Source organism: Grampus griseus (assembly GCF_964374135.1).
Source record: "Grampus griseus genome assembly, chromosome: 15".
Taxonomy (NCBI): domain Eukaryota; kingdom Metazoa; phylum Chordata; class Mammalia; order Artiodactyla; family Delphinidae; genus Grampus; species Grampus griseus.
In genome coordinates, this window is record NC_139009.1 from 24,108,603 (window position 1) to 24,131,700 (window position 23,098).

Here is a 23,098-nt window from a genome sequence, read left to right on the forward strand (position 1 = left end):
GTCCACTGCACAAGGCACAGCTCTGCCACTGAGTAGATGGCCCAGGCTGCCCGGTGGTCATCCCACAAGAGCTGTCCGAGGCCCTGCAGCCAGAACTGGGCAGGAGCAAGGAGGCGCACGAAGGGAGAAGAGCCCCAGCCTGGGCCCTGGAGGGGCCTGGGGGCTGAGGAGACCAGCTGAGCACACAGGCCTGCGAGCTGGGGCTCTTGGTGCTTTGCACAAATAAACCAGGAGGGACACTTACTTTCCAAAGGGTCTCTCCAGGGCGAACGGCCGGGAAGCATAATAGTACTGCTTGTATTCATCCATCCACACCTCAGCTGTCCGCTTGGTGTTCCTGAGGAGACAGGGGGTGTCGAGGAGGGTCAGAGAGGACCTGGGACGTGTCCAGGTAAAATATACACAAGCGGCAAGCCGGCAGCGTCACCCCCGTGGGGCCCACCATGGTCCAGTAACATTACTCTCCCCCCAGTGCTGAGCCCAGCCACCTCCACCAATCTCCAAAGGGACCTCTACCCCAAGACACAGGGTTTTAGTAGTCACTACATACTCTTTTCCCAAAAGGCACAGGCCAGAGAAATTACACCAGAAACTGAGCTTCTGTCGCCCTCAAAAAAGAAAAAACTCAGGGAGAAAAGAGCCAGGAGAATCTGGTACATCCCTTCGGTGCCAGTACAAGAGGAGAAGGGCCGACCATCTCACCTCTGGCCGTCCGCGGGCACCTGCTCCAGAGCTCTCCCCTTCGGCCCGGGGCCCAGCTCTCCAAGGGGCCAGCAGTCACGCACGGGCTCCCACAGGCCACGTGCTCTCCAAGGGGCCAGCCACACACGGGCTCCCACAGGCCACGTGACGAGCTTGGTGCAGGTGTAAAGAATTAAGCAATCACGCCATCTCGGTCAAACGTTTGGCAGGACTCGGAAGCTTTTAAAAAATCAGCTATTCCCTCTGAGTTTGACATCCAAGGTCACAGAAAAAGAGACAGAGACCGACACGGAGAATGTCATTGCTCAGCTGTCCAGGAGGCAGGGGTACCAGGAAGAGAGGATGTGGGAAAACAATCTGAAGCCAGGAGCAGGGCTGAAGCAGCACCTACCAAGGCCCGAGGGCGTGGACTCGGGGTCTCAGCAGAAAGGCCACGCCCCTCCAGATTTCTGCCGCTGTGTGGAACAGAAGCATTCAACAGCGGAGCGCGGCACGCCCTTCCAGCCCGTGAGCCTGGAAGGAGTCACGCACACGCAGCCCAGCTCTTGGTGCTCGGAAGGCAGCTAACAGAGCCTTGCCGCCTCCCTTCACTGGCCTAACCACCAGCAAACTGGACGCTGCCGAGGAGACACTGCCCCACATTTCCCTCCCCTCCAATGACCCGCTGGTGGCACGCAGGATGCCCGCTGGCCAGCGCCCAGTCTCAAACACGAGGAACGTTCTGGAGCCCAAGGCTCTGCCCCCTCACTCCCAGGCTGGCCCCACCGCTTTCCTGTGCCAGGCGCCCCCAGATCACCTTTCCCGGTAAAAGCCCGGAGCCCAGGCAGCCCTGCCTTTGTTCCTGTCCCTGCTGACTGGGTTCTCACTGCCCTGCCCTGCCCTGCCCAGCATGGGGTCAACTTTCTCCCTGTTCAAGCCCATCACGCCGCCACACCTGTCCACACCCACAGCTGCCCATACGTGTGAGAAACCGAGGACGGGAGAACCCAGACGAGGAGAAGAACACCGCAGGGGAAGCAAAACACCAAAAGAGGCGCTTCCCCCAAATGGACCAAGTGAGAGAAAAAAAGGGCAAAGTGGAAATAAATGGGGAGTGAGCTGTCAGGTGACAAGAGACAAGGGGAGACGAAGCTGGAGGACCAGAAGAAGAAAAGGAGAAAGAGGTGTAAGGAATTATTTTTAAAGAAAAGGAGAAAGGTTGAAGAAAAAAATCACGGAAAGCAGAAGGGCGTATGGAAGGAGGGAGGGAGCAGGAATAGGCAAGTGGGCACCGCTGGGTCACTGAGACCCCAGGATCTTCGTCCTGTCCCCAGGGAGGAGATGACAAGTCCCGGGAAAGGAGCCCAGGGCCGCAGGGCCTGTGCCAGCCTGGCTGCTTCTGTGCACCCTCGAGGCCCTGGAGCAGTCAGGTGGGTTGTAGTTACTTGTGCCTCCCCGTTCCCGAATCTTCCCAAGGGCCTTTCCCCTGGTGACCCAGCCTGAAGGTGAGAGCAGCGGATCTTCTAGAACTCAGGGGCAAAACAGTCACCCTTCCCCCGCCCCAAACAACCCAAAATACCCAGGGCCCTGAGCCCTGCAGGATGACGCTGCCCAGTGACTTGAAGCCCCCAAGGCTACATGTGGGGCCTTGGAAGCCAACAGTGGAGAACAGCCTTGGGGCTTCCAGCCTGAGCTGGACGGGCAGGCCTGACCTCTCCTGCTCAGGCAGCAGCCCAGCGAGCAGGACCCACAGCCCCTGTCCATCCAGAACACGCAGGCAACCTACCAGAGAACCCAGGGCAGCGGCAGCCCATCACCACAAAAGCCCTCGGCCACGGCAGCACACACTTACTTTATATATGTGTTGGCATTTCCATCTGGGAAAACATACGGGTGCTTCTTCCGGAAGACGTGGCCCACTCGGCTGCAGGGGACGATCTCTAGGCTGCCCCCGCACATCCACACCCTGAAGGAGATTTCTGCAAGACAGCCATGCCCCCCATCACTGCTCTGCCTCCTGGATGGAGGGGCACAGGATGGCAGCGTTGAGACTCCAGGCGCCAGGGAATCCCAGGGAGCAGGGAGGGCTGGCCGCACCCAGCCTCGGGTACGGCGGTTACCAGCGTGCTCCACTGGCCCGGCAACCTCGGCTTCCCAGCCCACAACAAGGATTGGTAACAACTCACACCTGGGAGGGTGGTTTGAGTTAACAGGGAAACAGTGGGCGGCAGGGAGGAGCACACAAAAATCAACACCTGTTCCCTGCCCTCATGGAGGCCTCTGGAACACACTCAGGGGCCTGCATGGCGGGGCCACTGCTGTGATGCTTTAGTCTGGAAAGAGAAGCCTGGGAGCTATCAGAGAGCTGCTTTCGAGCACGTGGAAGATGGATTAGATGAGCTCATATGATCCCAGAGGGTTAGAGCCAGGACCGAGGAGAAAGAATTTCCACTGGAGACTATGGGAGAATGTTCTGATGGTCAAGGTCCAGATAGAAGGGGCTGTCATGGAGTAAGTGTGTTTGCCACTCTGATAGGCTAGCAAGCCACATGGCCTGGAGGCGACAGAGAGGACCAGTTCCCAGGAGGCACCTGGACAAGGTGTCCAGGACAGAGCCTCCCGACACTGAGACGGCAATTCTACCCACTGCAAGGGCCCCTGAATCTTAGCCCAGAGGAGGAAGTCTGAGCCGTAGTCGAGAGCTGGGAGCAGCCATAGAAAGTGCTGGAAGCCTCGAAGCTCTTGTTGGAGGTGCTCCCCTGGGTGGGGATTTGCACAGAAACCCCTTTTTCCCCGTTGGCTGCTGCTGCAGGGACCTCCGGGAGGGGGGAGGGGTGGAGTTAGCAGAGGCGCTGGGACTAGGCTGGCGGGTGCATTTCTCCCTCGGGGCTGCTTCCTGCAGGCTTGGAGCAGCGGAATTCAGGGGTGGTGGGGGAGTATCTCTCATCTGTTTGGAATTGCTGAACACTGAGGGGTTTTATTATCGCTGTTAACTCCTCTACAGATGGTGCAACCCCTTATGGACTGCACCCAGGGCAGGCTCCTTGCTGCACGCCACTGGCTGCCCATCTGAAAGGCTTGCCTGGCCCGTGCTTCTGCCGTCAAGCTCAAGCAAGAGGAGGACAAGATGGCTCAGGAAAATCCCGTGCCCATGGGCAACTGCCCCTGGAAGCGGCCCGGGTGTCCATGAGCAGGAAATGAGGACGCGGGTATTCCAGTGCTGTCCCACCATGTACGACGTGCCCTGCACCCTCCAGCACCTTGGGCCCCACTTCCCTGGGTTTCTTCAAGTGCCTGGACACAGATTCTTCATCCTGATCTTCACCTGCTCTCATACCCGCCTGTCCTCAGTCACCCTTTACCTGTCCCCTTCTGCCTCCTGCCCTGTGTCCCTGGAAGAGTTGCAGGCCAGGCTGCCTTGACAGCTGTCGCCCCCTGCCCAGGTGCCCTCCCAGACAGGCTACAGCTCACTTCCAGCAAGCTCGGATTGCCCTCGGAGTGGGAACAACGTGGACACTAGGATGATGAACGGACGTCTCAAGAATGCTGTCAAATGATGGCAAGAACACAGGGTCGGGGAGAGACGGGAAGAACTTGGCTTTGGAGTCGTGGCCCCAGGTCTGCAGTAACCCACTAGCCGTGTCCCTGGGAAACCTGCTTGACCTTGCTGAGGCCGGGTTTCCTCACACGTAAAATGAAGATCATAAAAGTACTCCACGGGATTGCCGTTGACATCAAATGAAATGGAATTTCAAGAATAACTGTGAAAACTCTTAAGTGTGCTGGGAATCTCAGTAGCAGTTACAAGACATTCCTCTGCAGGCTGTCTCTTTAAGGCATGGACGCCAACGGCATCGCCCACCTGTGCCCACTTCCAACTTCCTAGATGATTCACAGCTTCCTGCTTCTGCCACAGGAGGCAGTTGAAATCTGTGGTACTTAACACCTGAGATTTTGACTCTCCACAGAAATCCATGATACACGGCGCCCTGGCGTTTGCCTGGTTGGAATCGGGGGCACCAGCCTGGCGTTGGCGGGGGATGATGAGCGAGCTTAGCTGACGGCCAACATCCAGCTCCCCACCCTGCAGTGATGCACGAAGGGGCGGAGGGCTCGGTGCAGGGAATTGTGATGGGACATGTGTGAATTTAGCCTCCAGGGCTCAGGTCTACTGGGCTCCAATCATCAGCTCCTCTCCAGGACCTCAAAACCAGAGATGGAGGCCTTGCTTACTGGATATAACCTACCAATTCTGTGCCAGCTTTCTTCCAAAAATATGCATACATTTCAGCTATGGTCTCTTCCTTACATGTATTCAAATGAGACATACGTCCCTCCTCATTTGCAAAGCAAATCCCTCCAACCTGTGCCTCAGTGCCACCCACCCTTCCCGCCCCTGAAACCCGTTCCTCTCCCTGTGCTTCCTTCACCCAGCATTCTGCTTCTCTCTGAATCTATTGCCCCCCCCCCCCCACCGCTGCCACCATGATGCACAGACCCCACCTCAGAAAGTACCGTTCTCCTCTCCACCTTCCTTTTGGGCTTCTGGCATTCTCCACCCCAAGGCGCTATCTCTGAGTGCCTTGCTGACACTGCTTCCTCATCTGACCCCAACATTCGCTTGACGCTGAGGACTCACCCCTAGCCCACCAGCCCAGCTCTACTCCGGGCTCCAGCACTGACCTCCGCGGCTGCCTGACGCTCTGTCGAGGTGCACTGGATGCCCTCAGATGCAGTACGTCTTCTACCCCATCAGCATCCTCTAATAGCCCTCTGCAGGCTGCCTCCTCTCCTCCGCCTCTAAAACCATCCTTCCTCCTCGTTTTCCTGTGTCTGTGCTGCTTTAACACATCAGAGCATCTCAGTTCTGCAGGGGAGGAAAGGACTCTTTCATTTTTTCCTGGGCTGGGCTTTGGTCCTCCCTCAGGCAGTAACTTACTAGTCATCCTAACAACCCCACACGCGGTTGGGGATGTTTTTGACGATGCAGAAGCAGTCCTGATAGGACAACTGACAGAGGGTAGCTGGCCCCTGAAGCCCATCTCCCCAGCTCCAAAATTCCTGCCCTTGCCCTGACCCCATCTCACTCAGTGTGGACACGCACCATCAGCCAATGCGGCTGTGGACACGAAGCTCCTGACTTCAGGGCACTCGCCGACGAACCAGAGAGACCAATCTATAACCAGCTGCCTTATCCACTCCTTCATCCAGTCCTGACACCTGCCTGTCTCAGCTCTGCTTCCGGCCAGCAGATGTTGCCCACAGAGGCTGCAGCCTGAGATGCAGTAAGAGCTTCTCGCCTCTGGAGTCCAGACTGTCGTATCCAAGATGACCTGAGACACATGCCTTGCTGTGCCTCGGCCAGAGTCGAGGCAGTCTGGGTGACGAAGCTTGGAGCGTTCAGATCAGTGTAATGACCTTCAGGTACCATAGCGTGGAGTATTTAAAACCTAGGACGTATAGTTGTCCCACCCTTAACTACACCACTGACTTCAGGATAACGATGTGTATCCTCCCAGGACTGCAAGCCAGGTCCGGTGATTCACAGATCTGTGCTGAAGCCTCTGGGAAAGGCTTGTGATCCCGAGGTCCAAGCAGTGGGGCCGTAGACCGAGGTGTAAAGCAGTGGGCCTTCCAGGTAGAGCCCAGACCCTCCACTTGCCATGTCTTCAGTTTCTGCAAAGTCATCACTTTCTTAAGTGAAGGAGTCAAAAGATGATGTAGGGAGTTTGTGGGGAGTTCTCACTGAGTCAGCACCCGCATAATCTCCCTGGTGATGGATGTCACGCAGCCCCACATCTGCTCTGAATTCCAGGCAGGGAGATGTGTAATTATTCCATCCTCATTGGGGGCGCTGTTGCCTTCTTCTTTTCTTTAAACTTCAGATTAATATTTGGGAATAAACTACCCTCCCCAGCCTCTGTTCTCAGCTCTTTCCTTCTATTTCCTCATCAACTCATCAGCAGTTTTACCAGCGCTCATAAGCCCCCAACCCTTAACCAGAGCCAGCGTCTACCTGACGAGCCGTGATGGCGGACAGGAATCCAGGGGAAAGGGGACAGCTTCCTCCCCAGGAACCGAATCACAGCTATTCCTATACCACTCCTTGGCCATGTAGGTCAAGTTGAAATCTCCTCTGATAGCCCGGTTTCTACACAAAGGCAAAGGGACATTAGACACGGGCTCCCCGAAGGCAGTGGGCCTGTTTTAAATGGAACCTCATGGACTGTGTACAGACACATTCATTGTCTACACAGCATTAGCCACTCTCCCTCTGGCCGGGTTGAAATCTAGTGAGGACAAAGGGATTGCAGGGGACAGTGATGGTCAGTAAGAGACACTCATCCGTCCACACAGACAAATGTGGTGACAGGGACCTTTCCTTTCAAGAATCTTTACGTTCTCAGGGGCACCTGAGCTAGAAAGCTCTGTTATTATTTTTTAATGAGTACACGGACTCGAGTAGAGGCAATCTTATTTGGGCCACAAAGGATAACCTTGAACCTATGAGCAAAATTATGCTTCACACCATCCGGGACAATCAAGGTTGCATCCAGGTCCCTGACTTCTGAACAAGCAGTAACCACAGGCCCACCCTGGTCACCACGGGCTGTCCAGCTGCGAACGTCATGGCGGCACCCTTTACCTCTCCACAGTCGTTCTGGAAAAGCGTGGCCTTGAGGGACCGCACCTGGGCCTGGGGCTTAGCAAGCAGCCCCACCTGGGTCGGGGGAGGATGACTTTACATCAGACTTGGTTGCTCTTCTCAGAGGAGGCCACTTCTCTCATCTTGAGCCCCTGAACCTGGAAAAGTTGAGGCCAAAAGAGAAAGCAAGAGGGACCCACTGTTCCCGCGGGTGTGACACAGTGCTCGTCTGACAAACCTGCTCGCCTGCAGCCCGAAGGCGAGGCAAGGCCACTGCTCGGGGCCTCATTCGTCTTCACAGTGGCCCTGGGAGCGTGTTTCTACTGCTGCCGTAACAAATTACCACACCAACCCAGCGTGGGTTTGGTTGGGCCCTCTGCTGAGGGTCTCTCCAGGCCACGATCAACATGTCAGCAGGATTAGGTTCCTTTCTGGGGGCTCTGAAGCTTTCGAGTTGATTCAGGTTGTTTGCAGAAGCTGGTTCTTTGCGGTCGCAGGGCTGCGGTTCCCTTCTCCTCACTGGCTGTAGGTCAGGGGCCCCTGCTACATCCACGCTGCCCCTCCCCCGTCACACCAGTGGCAGCCAGGCCAGTTCCTCCCAGGCTGTGAACCTCTCTGACTGCTTCGCTCCATCTCTTCTGACTCCAGCCAGAGAAAGTTCTCTGCTGCAAAGGGCCCAAGTGATTGGACTGGGCCCACCTGGACACTCCAGGCCACTCTCCCAGCTTCAGATTCAGGAGCCTTAATCACATCTGCAAACTCCCTTTTGCCGTGTAAGGTAACCTCCTGACAGGATCTAGGTGAGGAGATGCTCTCCGTGACCAAACTTTACTCAGGCTCGCCCTCTCTCTCACTAGGCATGAACTGTTGTTCCTTACCCTCGTCAGGCCTGCATCCCGTTTTAGCAAGAATCCTGCTAAGCCGGTTTAGAGAATCCATCCCCCCAGCCTGTCCCGGCCCCCATATCTGACTACCCTGGTAAGAAACCTTAGGTCTCCATAGAAATTCTGAAATTTTTTGTTCTAGTTCTGTGAAAAATGCCAGTGGTAGTTTGCTAGGGATTGCATTGAATCTGTAGATTGCTTTGGGTAGTAGAGTCATTTTCACAGTGTTAATTCTTCCAATCCAAGAACATGGTATATCTCTCCATCTATTTGTATCATCTTTAATTTCTTTCATCAGTGTCTTATAATTTTCTGCATACAGGTCTTTTGTCTCCTTAGATAGGTTTATTCTTAGATATTTTATTCTTTCTGTTGCAATGGTAAATGGGAGTGTTTTCTTGATTTCACTTTCAGATTTTTCATCATTAGTGTATAGAAATGCCAGAGATTTCTGTGCATTAATTTTGTATCCTGGTACTTTACCAAATTCATTGATTAGCTCTAGTAGTTTTCTGGTAGCATCTTTAGGATTCTCTATGTATAGGATCATGTCATCTGCAAACAGTGACAGCTTTACTTCTTCTTTTCCGATTTGGATTCCTTTTATTTCCTTTTCTTCTCTGATTGCTGTGGCTAAAACTTCCAAAACTATGTTGAATAAGAGTGGTGAGAGTGGGTAACCTTGTCTTGTTTCTGATCTTAGTGGAAATGCTTTCAGTTTTTCACCATTGAGGACGATGTTGGCAGTGGGTTTGTCATATATGGCCTTTATTATGTTGAGGAAAGTTCCCTCTATGCCTACTTTCTGGAGGGTTTTTATCATAAATGGGTGTTGAATTTTGTCGAAACCTTTCTCTGGACATCTATTGAGATGACCATATGTTTTTTATTCCTTAATTTGTTAATGTGGTGTATCACATTGATTGATTTGCGTATGTTGAAGAATCCTTGCATTCCTGGGATAAACCCCACTTGATCATGGTGTATGATCCTCTTAAATTTGCTGTTGGATTCTGTTTGCTAGTATTTTACTGAGGATTTTACATCTATGTTCATCAATGATATTGGCCTGTAGTTTTCTTTCTTTGTGACATCCTTGTCTGGTTTTGGTATCAGGGTGATGGTGTCTGTCATACAGAGTGAAGTAAGTCAGAAAGAGAAAGACAAATACCATAGGCTAACATATATATATGGAATTTAAGAAAAAAAAATGTCATGAAGAACCTAGGGGTAAGACAGGAATAAAGACACAGACCTACTGGAGAATGGACTTGAGGACACGGGGAGGGGGAAGGGTAAGCTGGGACGAAGAGAGAGAGTGGCATGGACTTATACACACTACCAAATGTAAAACAGACAGCTAGTGGGAAGCAGCCGCATAGCACAGGGAGATCAGCTCGGTGCTCTGTGACCACCTAGAGGGGTGGGATAGGGAGGGTGGGAGGGAGGGAGACTCACGAGGGAAGAGATATGGGAACATATGTATATGTATAACTGATTCACTTTGTTGTAAAGCAGAAACTAACACACCATTGTAAAGCAATTATACTCCAATAAAGATAAAAAAAAAAAAAGAAACCTTAGGTCAGTGTAGCAGAATTCCCCCCACTTTGTTTTTAAATTAAACTTTTAATGTTGAGATAATTGTACATTCACAAACAATTATAAGAAATAAAATAGAGATGCTGTGCACCCTTCATGGTTTTCCCTAATGGCACCGTCTTTCAAATTTTAGTACATGAATTTAACAAAGATACTCACATTGATACAATCCATCAATCATATTCAGGTTTCCAAGTTTCATGTATATGAATTTGTGTGTGTGCATGTGTGTATTTACCTCATGCAATTTTATCACATGCATATGTCCATGTATTCACCAGTAAAGACACAGAAGAGTTTCATTACCACAAAGATCCCTCATGCTGCCCTTTTAATCACACCACCTCTCTCCTCTCCCGTCAACCTCACCTTTAACCCATGTTAACCATTACTATTTCCTTCATAACGTTGTCACTTCAAGAATATTATCCCCCCCACTTTTGATGTTCCCTCTTAGTAATTTCCATTCACCGCCCCCCGCCCTGCTCCTTGCATCCAAATCCCCACCTGCTCTTGTTGTATTTGGATCTGAGCCCCATACCCCCCAGCCCTGCCATTGCGATAGCCTTGACACCCATTGTGAGAGTCCTGAGTAAAGTCTTTCTTACCATTTTAACAAGGGTCAGAATAATTTTTTCTCTAATACGGGGATTAGGGCGGGGATGTATTTTGGCGGAGGCCCTTCCCCTACCATGGGGATCACTGTCTCCACTTTAAAGACTTAGAAACAGTGAGGTAAAGCAACTTTCCCAAGGACACAGAACTGGTGATGTCTGCGGGATTCAAACGTAGGCCTGTCTGATTCCACAGCCCATGCTGACACACAGGAGTGTGCCTGCCAAACCTGACACAGCCTGATGTCCTTGGCTGCTCTGGGGATGGGGGAGCTGGTGGTGGCAGCTCCTCTCTGGGGCCCTCATCTCTCTCCTCAGCGTTGTCTTTTGTATCTGGTATGCTTTAGAAACCCCCCATTTTAAATCCAGAAATCCCATACTCTCCCTTCATATATGTGCCAAGGCCTCCATTTTGGAAAGGCACACCTCCTACCCCACCACTTATACACACACACACACACACACACACACACACACGCACACACTTTTGCTGGGCAACAGGTTCCTTTCATCACCTCTAAAGACCAAAAGCTAAAGTGAGTAGATGCATTAGATATTTTCCATGTATCCTGTGTTATGAAAATTGGAGTTTAAACATCCAATTTTAATGCAAAACAACTTCTGAAAAATAAAAGGCTAAAAGCCACATTTCCCTAAAGCCTGTTCCTATGCTGAACTGCAGATGTAATTATCAACACTTCAGCTCCTCTTAGAAATGCTTTGTGGGAATGACTGCACCAGGGTCGGGCTGCTCGAGGGCATAGCTGGGGTTGGCTTTCAAGTGGCCGCTTGGGGCCGCTCCCAGCAGATGAAAGTGAGATGGGCAGGCCAGGCACTGTGCCACAGAGGATGGTCCCGGTCACCCTGGCCAGAGCCTTGTCCAGTGATCTCATGGACTTCTGTGCTGTGAAATCAAGTCGATGCAACAAAGGCAACTACGTCTGGAACACACAGAAAGCCCACGTCTCGGGAAAGGAAAGACATCTTCACCTGCCATTGTTATTCCCCACAGGCTCTGTTTAATGCATGGAGACTGATTTTAAATGGAGCCTCAGAGCTGTGTACATGTGGTCCTTCCCACCCTGAACCCCCTTCCTGGTCAACCTCCCGCTTTGAACACGCATTCAGTGAGCAGTTTCCACCGCTCCAGTCATCAAGGTCGAGAAGTTAGATGAACGTTCTTGTAGGTGGAAGGCACAGAAGAAAAAACAGACAAATACGCGAGAGGGCCCAGTACCAGTGGAGAGGAGAGCAGGGTGCTGCAGGGAGTGGGCAGAGGGTGGGTAGGGAGGGTGTCCTAGTCCTGGGGGAGGCCAGGCAGCCCCAGAGCTGTGATCTGTGGCCATTTGGCACTTGGTGGAGGGTGGAGGCTGGATCTCTGTAGATGGCTGGGCATGTCCGGGCAGTGCAGGAGGGTCTGTCAGTACCTCTGGACTGAAGGCTGGGGAGGTGGGCAAGGTCAAGGAATGGTGTGGGCGTTGTCTTTAGGACAAGAAGGGGCCACAGGGGGTGCCAAACCCGGGAGGGTGGGAGAGATTGGCATTTCCAAGAGCACTTTGGCGGGAGTGTGTGGGGATGGCTTTGAGGGGAGCAGACTGGAGGTGGAGAATCATTTAGGAGAGTAAGAGGGGGATGGACATGAGTGATGCTGAGGGGAGAGGATCTTCAGGACTTGGAAGCAAGGGGCCCTCTTGCCATACACTGGAGCTTGGATTTTTTACTCTGACATGCAGATCCCTTTTCCCCTCCTCACCATCTGTCCTTTGCAGGTGGACAAATGGGACCTAATCAGACTTAGAAGCTTTTGCACAGCAAAGGAAACCATAATAAGATGAAAAGACAACCTATGGACTGGGAGAAATATTTGCAAACGATGCGACTGACAAGGGCTTAATTTCCAAAATATACAAAAAGCTCGTACAGCTCAATATCAAAAAAAACCCCGGGCTTCCCTGGTGGCGCAGTGGTTGAGAGTCCGCCTGCCGATGCAGGGGACACGGGTTCGTGCCCCGGTCCGGGAAGATCCCACATGCCGTGGAGCGGCTGGGCCCGTGAGCCATGGCTGCTGAGCCTGTGAATCCGGAGCCTGCGCATCCGGAGCCTGTGCTCCGCAACGAGAGAGGCCACAACAGTGAGAGACCCGCGTACCGCAAAAAAAAAAAAAAAAAAAAATAAGTGCTGGGAGTTGGCTATAGTATAATGGAATGTTGGAATTGGAGAAAACAGTGTTTCCTGTGTTAGCTGTCTGCAGTGCTTTCTTTGTGATTTAAAAACTTTTGTGATGGATTGTAAAATGTCTCTCCCACACCTCTCCCGAAGCCCCTCCCTACTTCCCTGGTCCAGTCAGCACCTGGTGATGTCAAACCACTGGGAAACCAACAAGAGGAGATCACCCTGGATGTGAGCAGATGTGTGTCAACGTTGCTATAAAGAGAAGGTACTGGTAGGTTGGACCAGAATGTGACATGATTGAAAGTAACACGCTGCCTGCATCCACACGTGGCTGCCACGGAAAGGAAGGACCACACGTACTTTGTGTGGGTCAAGAGGGGCAGGACAAGGCCTGACTGATGGAAGCTGGGCTTCGACTTAGAAGAATTTTCTAACAACTCAACACAAAAATTCTCAACAACAGAACTTACCATACTGTGAAGCAGCAAACACACCATCATCAGTAGCATTCGAGCAGAGACTGGATGACTGCTGTCTATCAAAAGGGCTGCAGAAAGGATTCAATGTACAGGGATAAAGGCCAGAGCACATCAGGAAGAATCACGAGAGGTACTGTGAACGGGAGGACATCTGATGGGCTCTGCCCAGAAGGACAGAGACCTTGTCCCCATTGAGAACGCCAAGGGTGTACCCGGCTCCCAGTTCTCCCGGGCTGGTGCAGGCAGATCCCCCCTCAAACCCCACCCCAAAGACCCCCGTGGCATCCGAGGACTGAGTCCTAGTCAGGGGATTTGGTTTGGTTTGTGGGAACTGGGATTTTCTGCTTTGTTTGCCGAGCTTCCAACCTGGCCCCCACACGGCAGGACACGGACTTTTCTGATCGATTTCTCTACACTGCCCAGTTTAGGAGAACAGATGCTGTGGGTCAGGCCAACAGCCATAAATTTCCAGGAAATAACTCTTAATGACTGAGGAAGAAAGCCATAACGCATCCTGGAGACAGGGACAGGAGAAAACAGGGGCAGAAGGCAATGCACAGGGTTACCGCTAAATGCCAGGAAGAGCCCCATGGATCCTTCTCCTGGCCTGCGCCACCGCTGGGGGAGCCCATGCCAAACACGCTCCCCGGCACCCAGAAAGGGGAAGGGGCCCTGACACCCCTGGACTCTTCTTCCTCTCTTGCGGTTTATGTTTTTATTTTTTTTTAACATCTTTATTGGAGTATAATTGCTTTACAATGGTTCTCCTGTGGTTTATTCAACAAATAGTTCCTGAAGCCTCCTTCGTGGCAGGCACCATACTGGGCAAGGGAGATAGCCGTGAACAAACAGACCAAATCCCTGCCTCGTGTAGCTTATAGGCTGTTCACCTCTTAGGTCTTACCTGCTGGAGGGAAGAAATGGTAACTAACGTGTATTGTGTCCACATGGTGCCCAGAGGTTTTACAGACTTACCTGAACGCATTTCCACAGCAACCCCCAAAGCATCCCTGTGTTATACTTTTAACACACGAGGAAACTGGAGGGTCAGTCATTGTCATCATCTAGATGGGACGGGTCTCCGACTACTTTCTCCTGTATCTGCACATGGCAGCCCTACACCACTGTGGCCACACCTGGCCATGTGTTTACACAGTTCTGGAACACGTGACCCAGCCCCTCCCCCCTCCCCCACTGCTTTCTCTGCGCGGAAAGATGAGGGCTTCCGCAGCATTCACCCAGACCCTCCTCGCTAACCCAGTGCCGAGTGCTGTACGCCTAGACCAGCCAACAGATGTGATCCAGATGTTAATGGCGTTGCTGTCCATCCTCCTCCTCGTGCTTTTTATCCCCAGTCTCCTTCCAACTCCAAATCCCCATGTTCAGTACTCCCAGCTCAAGCCTGCCTCTGGCCCTCAGACTCGGTGCTCCTCCTTTGGTCTTTCCAGCTTTTGCATCTCAACTTCCCCCTAATGGTCCATCTGGGTGGACCCAGCAGCATCCATGTGGCCCCATGGATAATCCCCCTCCTTCCCTCCGCCCTCCCAGCAGCCACTCTTCTGGCACCCCACGTGGTGTTCCCCCAAAGGAGTGACCTGCTCCCCATCTCCCTGGCCCTCATCCCAGGCACACGTGGTCCAATGACACAGAGACCCGCACCCTAGCCCCTGGATGTGAGGACAGCGACTCACCGAAGTTCTCCCCGCCCCAGATGTCCATGTCCGTGTCATATTTCCCCAGGTAGTCGAACCAGGATTTGTCCATCACGAAGAGCCCTCCAGCTATGATTGGAGTCCTGTGCATTTGGAAGGAAAAGAAGGAGGGTCAGTCACGGGAGGGGGGCTGCTGCCGTGTTCTCTGTCCTGGTGGTCCTGATCTTGAGGCCATACTGTCCACTCACCTCAAACAGGAACATGCTCCAGGGCTTTTCCCTTCGACTGTAAATCTCCTGACCCTGCAGACAGGCTAATATGCTCGTCTGCACACCTCCTGTGGGGCAGTCGGGATTTGCTCAGAACCCCGGCTGTTCGGAGGGCCTGGGGAGCCTCCCCCTGGCTTCTGCCACAGGCCCTGCCCAGCGGGGCTCTCCTGGGAGCTCCAGTACAGGGAGCAGGGACCACGGGCCACCGACCAGGCAGAGAAGACGGGCTGCGGCAGCAGCTGTGAACAGCACATCCATTTCTTGAGACTGGACTCTCTCTTCTTTCTTTTCCTCTCTTTCCTTCTGCTACAGATTGAGTTTTATCCCCCGAAAAACATGTTGAGGTCCTAACCCTGAGTACCTCAGAATGTGACCTTATTTAAAAAGAAGGTCTTTACAGAGGTGATCAAGTTAAAATGAGGTTATTAGGGTGGGTCCTAATCCAATAGGACTGATGTCTTATAAAAGGGGACATGTAGTTGCAGAGACAGACATGCACAAAGAGAAGACAATGTGAGGAGACACAGAGAGAAGACGGCCCTCTGCAAGCCCAGGAGAAGGTCCGGCACAGCCCTCAGAAGGAAGCAACCCTGCCCCCACACGGCAGGACACGGACTTTTCTGATCGATTTCTCTACACTGCCCAGTTTAGGAGAACAGATGCTGTGGGTCAGGCCAACAGCCATAAATTTCCAGGAAATAACTCTTAATGACTGAAGAAGAAAGCCATAACGCATCCTGGAGACAGGGACAGGAGAAAACAGGGGCAGAGGACGATGCACAGGGTTACCGCTGAATGCCAGGACCGCTAAATGCCAACACCTCCGTCTTGGACTTCCAGCCTCCAGAGCTCAAGACGGTATGTTTCTGTGGTTTAAGCCACACAGCCTGTAGTACTCTGCTGCAGCAGCCCTAGTAAACAAACACACCCTCATCTTCATTCTCTTTCCTTGGGGTCCTCTCCCAAGCTCCCCTCCCCTTGACCACTGAAAGAGATTCCGGAGAAGCCACTTGGAAAGGAAAGGGCTGCAGAGTCCAGCCAAGCAACCCGATAAGCACAAGGATGCATGTCTGCAAGAATCAACAGCTCGGCTGGGGTGCTGGCAAGGCCTCCGGGACCCCGGCCCTCATTCCGTGGGTCCAGAGGGCGAAGGGCGTTTTCTTCTATGTCAGACAGTTAGTTGACGGGGAGCAGGTCAGAAGCTTGGTCTCCCGATGCCACGACACCCTACTATCCTCTGGGAAACACTTGTCCTCTGAGGAGCAGAGATGTTCCCACAAGAAGAGAACCTGCCCCAAAAACCCTACCCCTGGGACAGAGAAGGGAAACCCAGAGGCAGCAGCACCATCACTGCCTTGACCTTGACTTTGTCCTGGTCCACTTGCCACATCAGACACTTCCGGCAGCAAGTAACCGAGGCACTGGTGTGTGCTGCGTGGTCCTGAGGATGGTGAGAAGGTTCTGCTCTCCCTTTAGGAGCAAATGGCACTATCTGGCGTGCCACGTGGCTCCAACCTCCCTCTCGGCATCACGCCAGATCATGAAAGCTGGAGAAGGGAGGAGGGACTGGCCGGAAGATGCGACAGAGGTCCCACTGCAAAGTTCTCCCAATTCCCACCGTTTGTCTGAGTGTCACCACTCAGTTCTTCACAGCCCTTTGAGTCTCAGTTTGACTTAAGTTAGTTCAATGAAAATGATCAAACATTTACTCTGTGGCAGGCCCCGCGTTGCAGAGGTGCCCCTGAAGAGCCCAGAGCATCCCTGCAACCCCGGCAGGAGCAATCCCCGTCCCGTGGTCTTCTCTCCACACCCTGAAGCACTTGCTGGGCTCCTGGTGTTCCACTGGAGGCAGGAAAGTTTTAGATTGGAGGTTCACAACAGGCCTGGGACACGTGCACCCTCCAGTCTTGGGAACACTGAAGCCACACACACGATGCAGACACCGCTGGGTGGACCCCTGTGCTCTACTCTACGCCGAGCCCTCGGATGGGCCTGAACCCCAGGCGGCCATCTGGCCACTGTGCTGTGGGTCACAATGGGGTCTGGAAGTGAGAATGTAGATGAGGACAAAGCCATCTGCAGCACCGCAGAGGCAGCCCAGAGCTGACGCGCCTGTCGTGTTCTCACGTGGGATGCGGCAGTCGTGTGTGTTCATAGCAGTGGCCATGCCTTGACAGCAGCGTCCACTTACAGCAATGGCTGACTCGACCTACCTGGGCTGAATCCTGACATCCAGCACCTGAGGGCTAAGGAACCATCTTTTCCCTTGTCAGAGGCTCAAACGGGACCGTCTGGGACCCTCCAACGTTTAGCTGGAAGCGTAAATATTGACATGGCATGTGCGTGGGTGGACAGCGCTGGGCAAGTCCTCAGCACAGGTCTCCACCGGCCCCCACCCCTTCAGCAGAAGTCTCCACGAGGACAGAAACCTCCTAAAATAAGGGCAAAGGCGGTGCTGGCCTGGCAAAGGGTCCTCTTGGTTTCTGCCCAATCGTGTGAGCATCTCACACGGACTGCTTCCCTATACCACGTGACAGTGGGAAGGGCCAAGTGGTTATGAATCTGCCCACCCCTAACCCTTGCCCTGACTCACCTAATGGGCTCAGTGGGGTCCAGGCGCCGAGCCTTCTGCTCTGGTGTGAGCTGCTCCCACTGGAAGTGGAGGCTCCAGTCAAACCCTGAAACACAGCATCCACATGGCTGACTTAGTCTCTCTGATGCACCTGCAGACCTTGTTCATTCTGTCCCTTTACTAGAAGCTCAAGAACGTACCCAGTTTCCCAGGTGGTCCCAGGGATAACAGGTCTCACCCAAGCTGGTCGGCAACACAGCTGCCTGATTTCCCTTCCGGCTTCCTTCTTTCTCTACCCCCTACTGCCTCTCTGAGGCTTCTCTGCTGGGTGGACTTAGGGAACAAAGGGCACAGGATAAAGAGTGGGAGTTGACAGAGCCCCAGAGTGGGACCCAAGGGGGACACGATGGACAGTTATGGAGTGTGGCCCTTGGCCAAGAGTCTCGGGAGTGGGGGCGTGTAAGCAGGAGGTCTGTGAGGGGCTGAATCACCCCAAACCCCTCTTGAGGAGCCCAGCACTCAGCCCTGGGCAGAACTGTGGTGGGCCTTGAAGAGAGGGAGGCACCCAATACTGAGATGCTGGAACAATTCAGGCCCCACATTGGAGGGGGGCCCTTGCTTCCCTCAAATCCTCAGGCCCTGGAGTGACCCCGTGTTGGAGCTAGAGCTCAGGGGGCTAGGAGTGACCTGCCACCCCCCCGGCCCTTCCAGTCACAGTCCCCATGGTGAGGGCCACCCTGGAGCTATTGACATTACAGGATGCAGGGCTAGGTGATTTTTCTCACTTTCCCCCTTGGCAGCAACGACCAGGAGAAAAGGAAAGTCCTCACTGGGCAAGGGTGTTAGCCCCACTCACCCCCTCTAAGTTCCGTGGCCGACTCGATGTAGTTGAAGGTGTCCAGGTGGATGATATCGATCACGGGGCACACCACCCGCGTGTAGTCCTGTAAAAAGAAGGCCTGCACGCTCAGATGGCGGCATAAGAGAGCCAGGCCAGGGCTCGGTAGGGCCTCGCCCTGGGAGGGCCGGAGACTGGGTTCAGGGCCTTGATGAGAACTTTCCTCTCTGGATCTCAATGTTCTCATCTATAAAATGGGCCAACAGACACTGCGACCTCTCCAGGTATGATGCCTACAATGCTACGAGCCTTTCCTTTACTCCCGGGCGCCTTCTCATGGCCATGTAGTCAGGGTGGAGACACGGGGAGGCTGGCTGGGGCGTGCTGCACACTGAGGAAAGGGACGTCAGGAAGAAGGGGACCCCTGAAGTCCTTCAGTGCCATGGGGCTCTCAGGAGGCAGAGGACACAGTCAGCCAGCAAGGTGGCCTCAAGCCTGCAGCTCCAAGAAGCAAAGCCACACCTCCACAGTGGGAATTTCCCAACACTTACCTTCTATGCCTATGGTTCACGGGCAAGTTGATGCGTAGCATCTCCAGAGATTCCAAACTTGAGTTGTCACCTGTGAGAATCAAGCCTGCACCTCCAGCCCTGACTTTGCTCCTCGCTTCCAGGCTCGGGTGGATGGCCCCTCCATGTGGACGCACACGGCCTTTCAGCGGTGCCTTCACCATCCTCTCCCCACACACGCTCCTTCCCTTGGTTCCCTATTTCTGTCAACATATCCCCCCTTCCTCCCCCGCGCTACCTTCAGAAGCTACACCTCTGCCCATCAACCGGACGGATCCTGCCGACTGGAACTCTACAACTGCTTTTCTGAATGGATGCTGACTCTCCCTTACCCCCTCGCGCCTGGCGAACGCGGCAGTGGACTCCCAGCTCCTCTTCCCACCCTCACCTCACTCCTTTCCCTTTCATTCTACAGGTGGCTGACAGAGTTGTCTTTCAAATCTCACTCTGTAGCTCAACAGCTAAAAACCTGAATTGCCTTGAAGATAAGGTTCAAACTCCTTAGCCTGGCATCCAAGACCATCAAAAACAGGCCTGTTTCTAGCTTTCCGGCCTCATTGCTTGCTACTTCCCCCAGGCTACCCCGCTGATAAGCATCAACGTCATCCAGGGGCTAGTTTCAAAATCTGCAAGACAAATTCACCAGTTCTTGGGGGCCATCAAGGCACTGCGTATGTTTTTAAAATGTTCCTTAATTCTGGATGAACGCTCCCGTACTGGTATGCAGGAGGGGAAACTGGGCTCCCATGGGCAGGATAACTGAGCTGTGACCAGGAGACTCACTGGCTGAATGGGAATCCAGCAGCTGGGAGGAGACAACAGGCCTGGGCCTACAAGGCAGGACCACTTTTCCAATCCTTCGCACCTACCACCCCCCGTCAGCATGGGCAGGAACTTCTGTTTCTCTTGCAGTCATTTAATTTCCTGATTCAATCTCTCCCATAAATAAGGCCGTCTTCTAATTTTAAGCTCAGATTCACCGAGCACCCGCCTTGACATTCACAGACTTAATTTGGCCCTTGGCCTCCACACACAGCTCATCTCAACAGTGACAAGGTGCCTCTGAAGCCAACTGGCTCCCGCGAAAGGAAATGCTCATTTTCAATGCATTGCTTCCCCCTCTGGGATGTGCACAGATGCTTCCTGTACAGCCCCTGCCCAGCTGCCACAGTGCCCTGGGGCCCCTGTCACCATGCGTCCGTGTGTATATACACACTGCACGCACACACAGCCATCCACCACCCACACCAATATCTCCACAGAGACACACCCCAAAGATATTCTCCTGACTTGAATTCTGAAATGTTCTCAGAAGTTCAGAGACTGATCTTCTTCTGTGGGTCTGACAAAGTCCTCTTTTTGCCTTTGTCTGCTGAGTTTGGGCCTCTACAGCTTCACTGAGTCTTTAGGTAAAAACCCTTGTGCCATAAAGGATTAACCTAAAGATACGTTTAGCCCTTGCTCAACTCCTGAGAGGTAACTTCTAAGCCCTTGGCATGTTCTGCCTATAAAAGTGTCTGTTCACCTGGGACCCTGGGGTTACGTCAGACAGTCTATGCTAACGAAGAGGTTTGTGGTGACGGCCTTGGGTCACGGGGTGCCAACTCAACTTGACCCCTGGAGGGGCATGGAAACCATGGCGGTGATTAGCCACGTCTCTGTGACTGGCCTCCAATAAAAACCCTGGACACCTAGGCTTGGGTGGATTCCCCTGTTTGGCAATGCTCCGTGCATGTTGCCACACATCCTGGCTGGGGGAAGCCAGGGCTGCCCGCACACCAGCACTGGGAGGGGACAACTGCACGATCGTGCCTGGAACTTCCCCCATGCACCTCTTCCCGCTGCTGCTTTTAATCCACATCCCTTTGCGGTAATAAACAGTAACCACGTGTGTAGCATCTTTGCTAAGTTCTCAGTCCTTCTAGTGAATTACTGAAGCTGAGGGTGGTCTTGGGGACCCCAAACTGCAATACTGTTTATTTTTAATCTTTCCTCAATATTTGGAAACTGCAAGGCAAAATAAAATGCCGGTTGCTTACCTTGGCCACAGGCTTCCCCAGAAGCCACCCGTGGGCTCTGCCTCCAGGGCTGTGACAGACTCTGGGGTACTCTTCTGTAAGCTCTGAGGGTTTCTGTCCTTCCACAACACGGTTGTGACAGCTGCTTGGCTCAGAGTCACGGAGGCCAGACAGGCAGAGAGGAATGTTTGGGGCTAAGTGCTATGTGGAGCCAACCTTACGAGGGGGCTGCAGAAGATGTTAGACATGACCCCTCGAAGACAGGACACAAACCTCCCTGAGTGACCCTGGCGGTCATATCTGCTCCACTTCTGTATTCCTCAGCCCCAGGCCAGAGCCGGCTGGGCAGCAGGTGTTCAGCTGGCATTGGCTAAAAGAGGGCAGCTATGAACTCTCTCTGAGGACACTGTCCATGGCTAGAGGCCAAGCAGGTGGATCAATTACAGCTGAGCAGGATGGCCTCTCCTCACACAGGCTCAGGGATGGATGGACTCTCCCTAAAGATGCCCAGATCCACTGCAGGTCCCCACCTGTGTGCTCCCGTGGCTTTATCTTTAAGGCTAGGTCCACAGGTAAGCTCAAACGGCAGCTGGTGAAATCCGCGGCAGATCCAGAACAACACGCCCTCCCCCCCCGACACAAATCCAAGCCCAAGCCCCACTGAGAGCCCGTGGCCATCAATCACCCCTCCAGTCGTACCTCTCTTCTTTCTCCACCATCTCATACAATTAAAACCACATTGTAAACGGGCAACCAAAGAACTTCTAGAGACGACCATTCACTCACTGCATCCACCAGCATCACTGAGCACCTACTACGGTTTAGGGACTGTGGATGGTACAAAGATGAATAAGCTCTTGCTGTCTAGGGAAGGTGGTGGACAGGAGAGCAGAGGAGTACAGTGTGGGGTGTCTGCTAGCCTGGAGGGAGGGATGGGGGAGCGAGAGGGGGGTCAGGGACCTGGGTTCCCATTCTGGTTCTGACATCTAGAATATGTTTTTTTTGTTGTTTGTTTTTGTGTTTTTTTGCGGTACGCGGGCCTCTCACTGTTATGGCCCCTCCCGTTGCGGAGCACAGGATCCGGACGCGCAGGCTTAGCGGCCATGGCTCACGGGCCCAGCCGCTCCGCGGCATGTGGGATCCTCCCGGGCCGGGGCACAAACCCATGTCCCCTGCATCGGCAGGCGGACTCTCAACCACTGCGCCAGCAGGGAAGCCCTAGAATACGTTTGACCTTAAGCAAATCAGCACACTCTGAGGAACTCTGTTTCTTCATCTATGAAGTAAAGGCAAATTATAATTTGCAAAACTATCCTGCCTTCCTAACAGGGCTTTTGGAAGGAACAAGAAAGGAAGCATGTGAAAGGGCTCTGAAGCATATGTAAGCCATTATTTATATCAATTTGCCAAATGCTACAGGGATTGAAATTTCTTAAAATCTTTTTTTCCTACTAAAGGAATATGTAGATAAGGGTGGCAGGGAAGAAGCCTCTGTTTAAAAAACCCTAACAACTTGGTGCTTGTTTCAAGTATCATCATGTAATTGAAGGGAAGGAAGGGAAATCAAAGAGATTTTCCATGTGGAAAACACCAGCTGAGGACAGCTTCTGACAGCTCAAGCCCAACCTCTTCCTTATCTATTTCTATTTTTGAAAATCCCAAACTCCAATTACAGCTTAAAATTTCCACTTCCACTCACAAGATCAAATCACGTTTTACTCTGAGATGAGACACATACGAGACACGTGGAAATAGAGGCTGACACACGGCCACATTCCCCATCCTGAAGGGGATGTCTCAGCAGAACCATCTCGTTATCGAGAGTCGGGGTCTGGTGAAAACCTCTGCAGGTGAGGGTGGGACCACAGTCTGGGGTTTGTCTGAGCAATCCTCTGCCATGAAAGCTTTAGGTCCGACAGTGGTGGGCACTGGGAGCTTGGCCTGGGGGGCTGAGCCCACTCTTGGGGCCACATGACTCCTAGAGGAGGACTGCTGTGCAGGGATACACAAGAGAGCATTTTTTCAAAGAGGGCTTCAGAGATGGACTCAGCGCCACGGGGAAGGAAAGGGCCTCCAGGTTCATTAAGGCTGCCCGAGGAAAG

The 23,098-nt window shown here is 53.0% G+C and overlaps 1 protein-coding gene across 2 annotated transcripts in view; it reads right to left on the reverse strand.

Annotated features, from left to right (window-relative positions):
- GALNT14 (polypeptide N-acetylgalactosaminyltransferase 14) overlaps window positions 1–23,098 on the reverse strand; it is a gene marked incomplete at both ends in the record, with an annotated part of 222,972 nt that overhangs the window by 23,919 nt on the left and 175,955 nt on the right. For both annotated transcript variants that reach the window (XM_082672353.1, XM_082672354.1), the window contains 5 exons: window positions 245–337; window positions 2,534–2,660; window positions 14,770–14,873; window positions 17,593–17,677; window positions 18,428–18,515. In XM_082672353.1, the coding sequence (XP_082528479.1) occupies window positions 245–337; window positions 2,534–2,660; window positions 14,770–14,873; window positions 17,593–17,677; window positions 18,428–18,515 (497 nt within the window). The remainder of the gene's footprint in view (window positions 1–244; window positions 338–2,533; window positions 2,661–14,769; window positions 14,874–17,592; window positions 17,678–18,427; window positions 18,516–23,098) is intronic.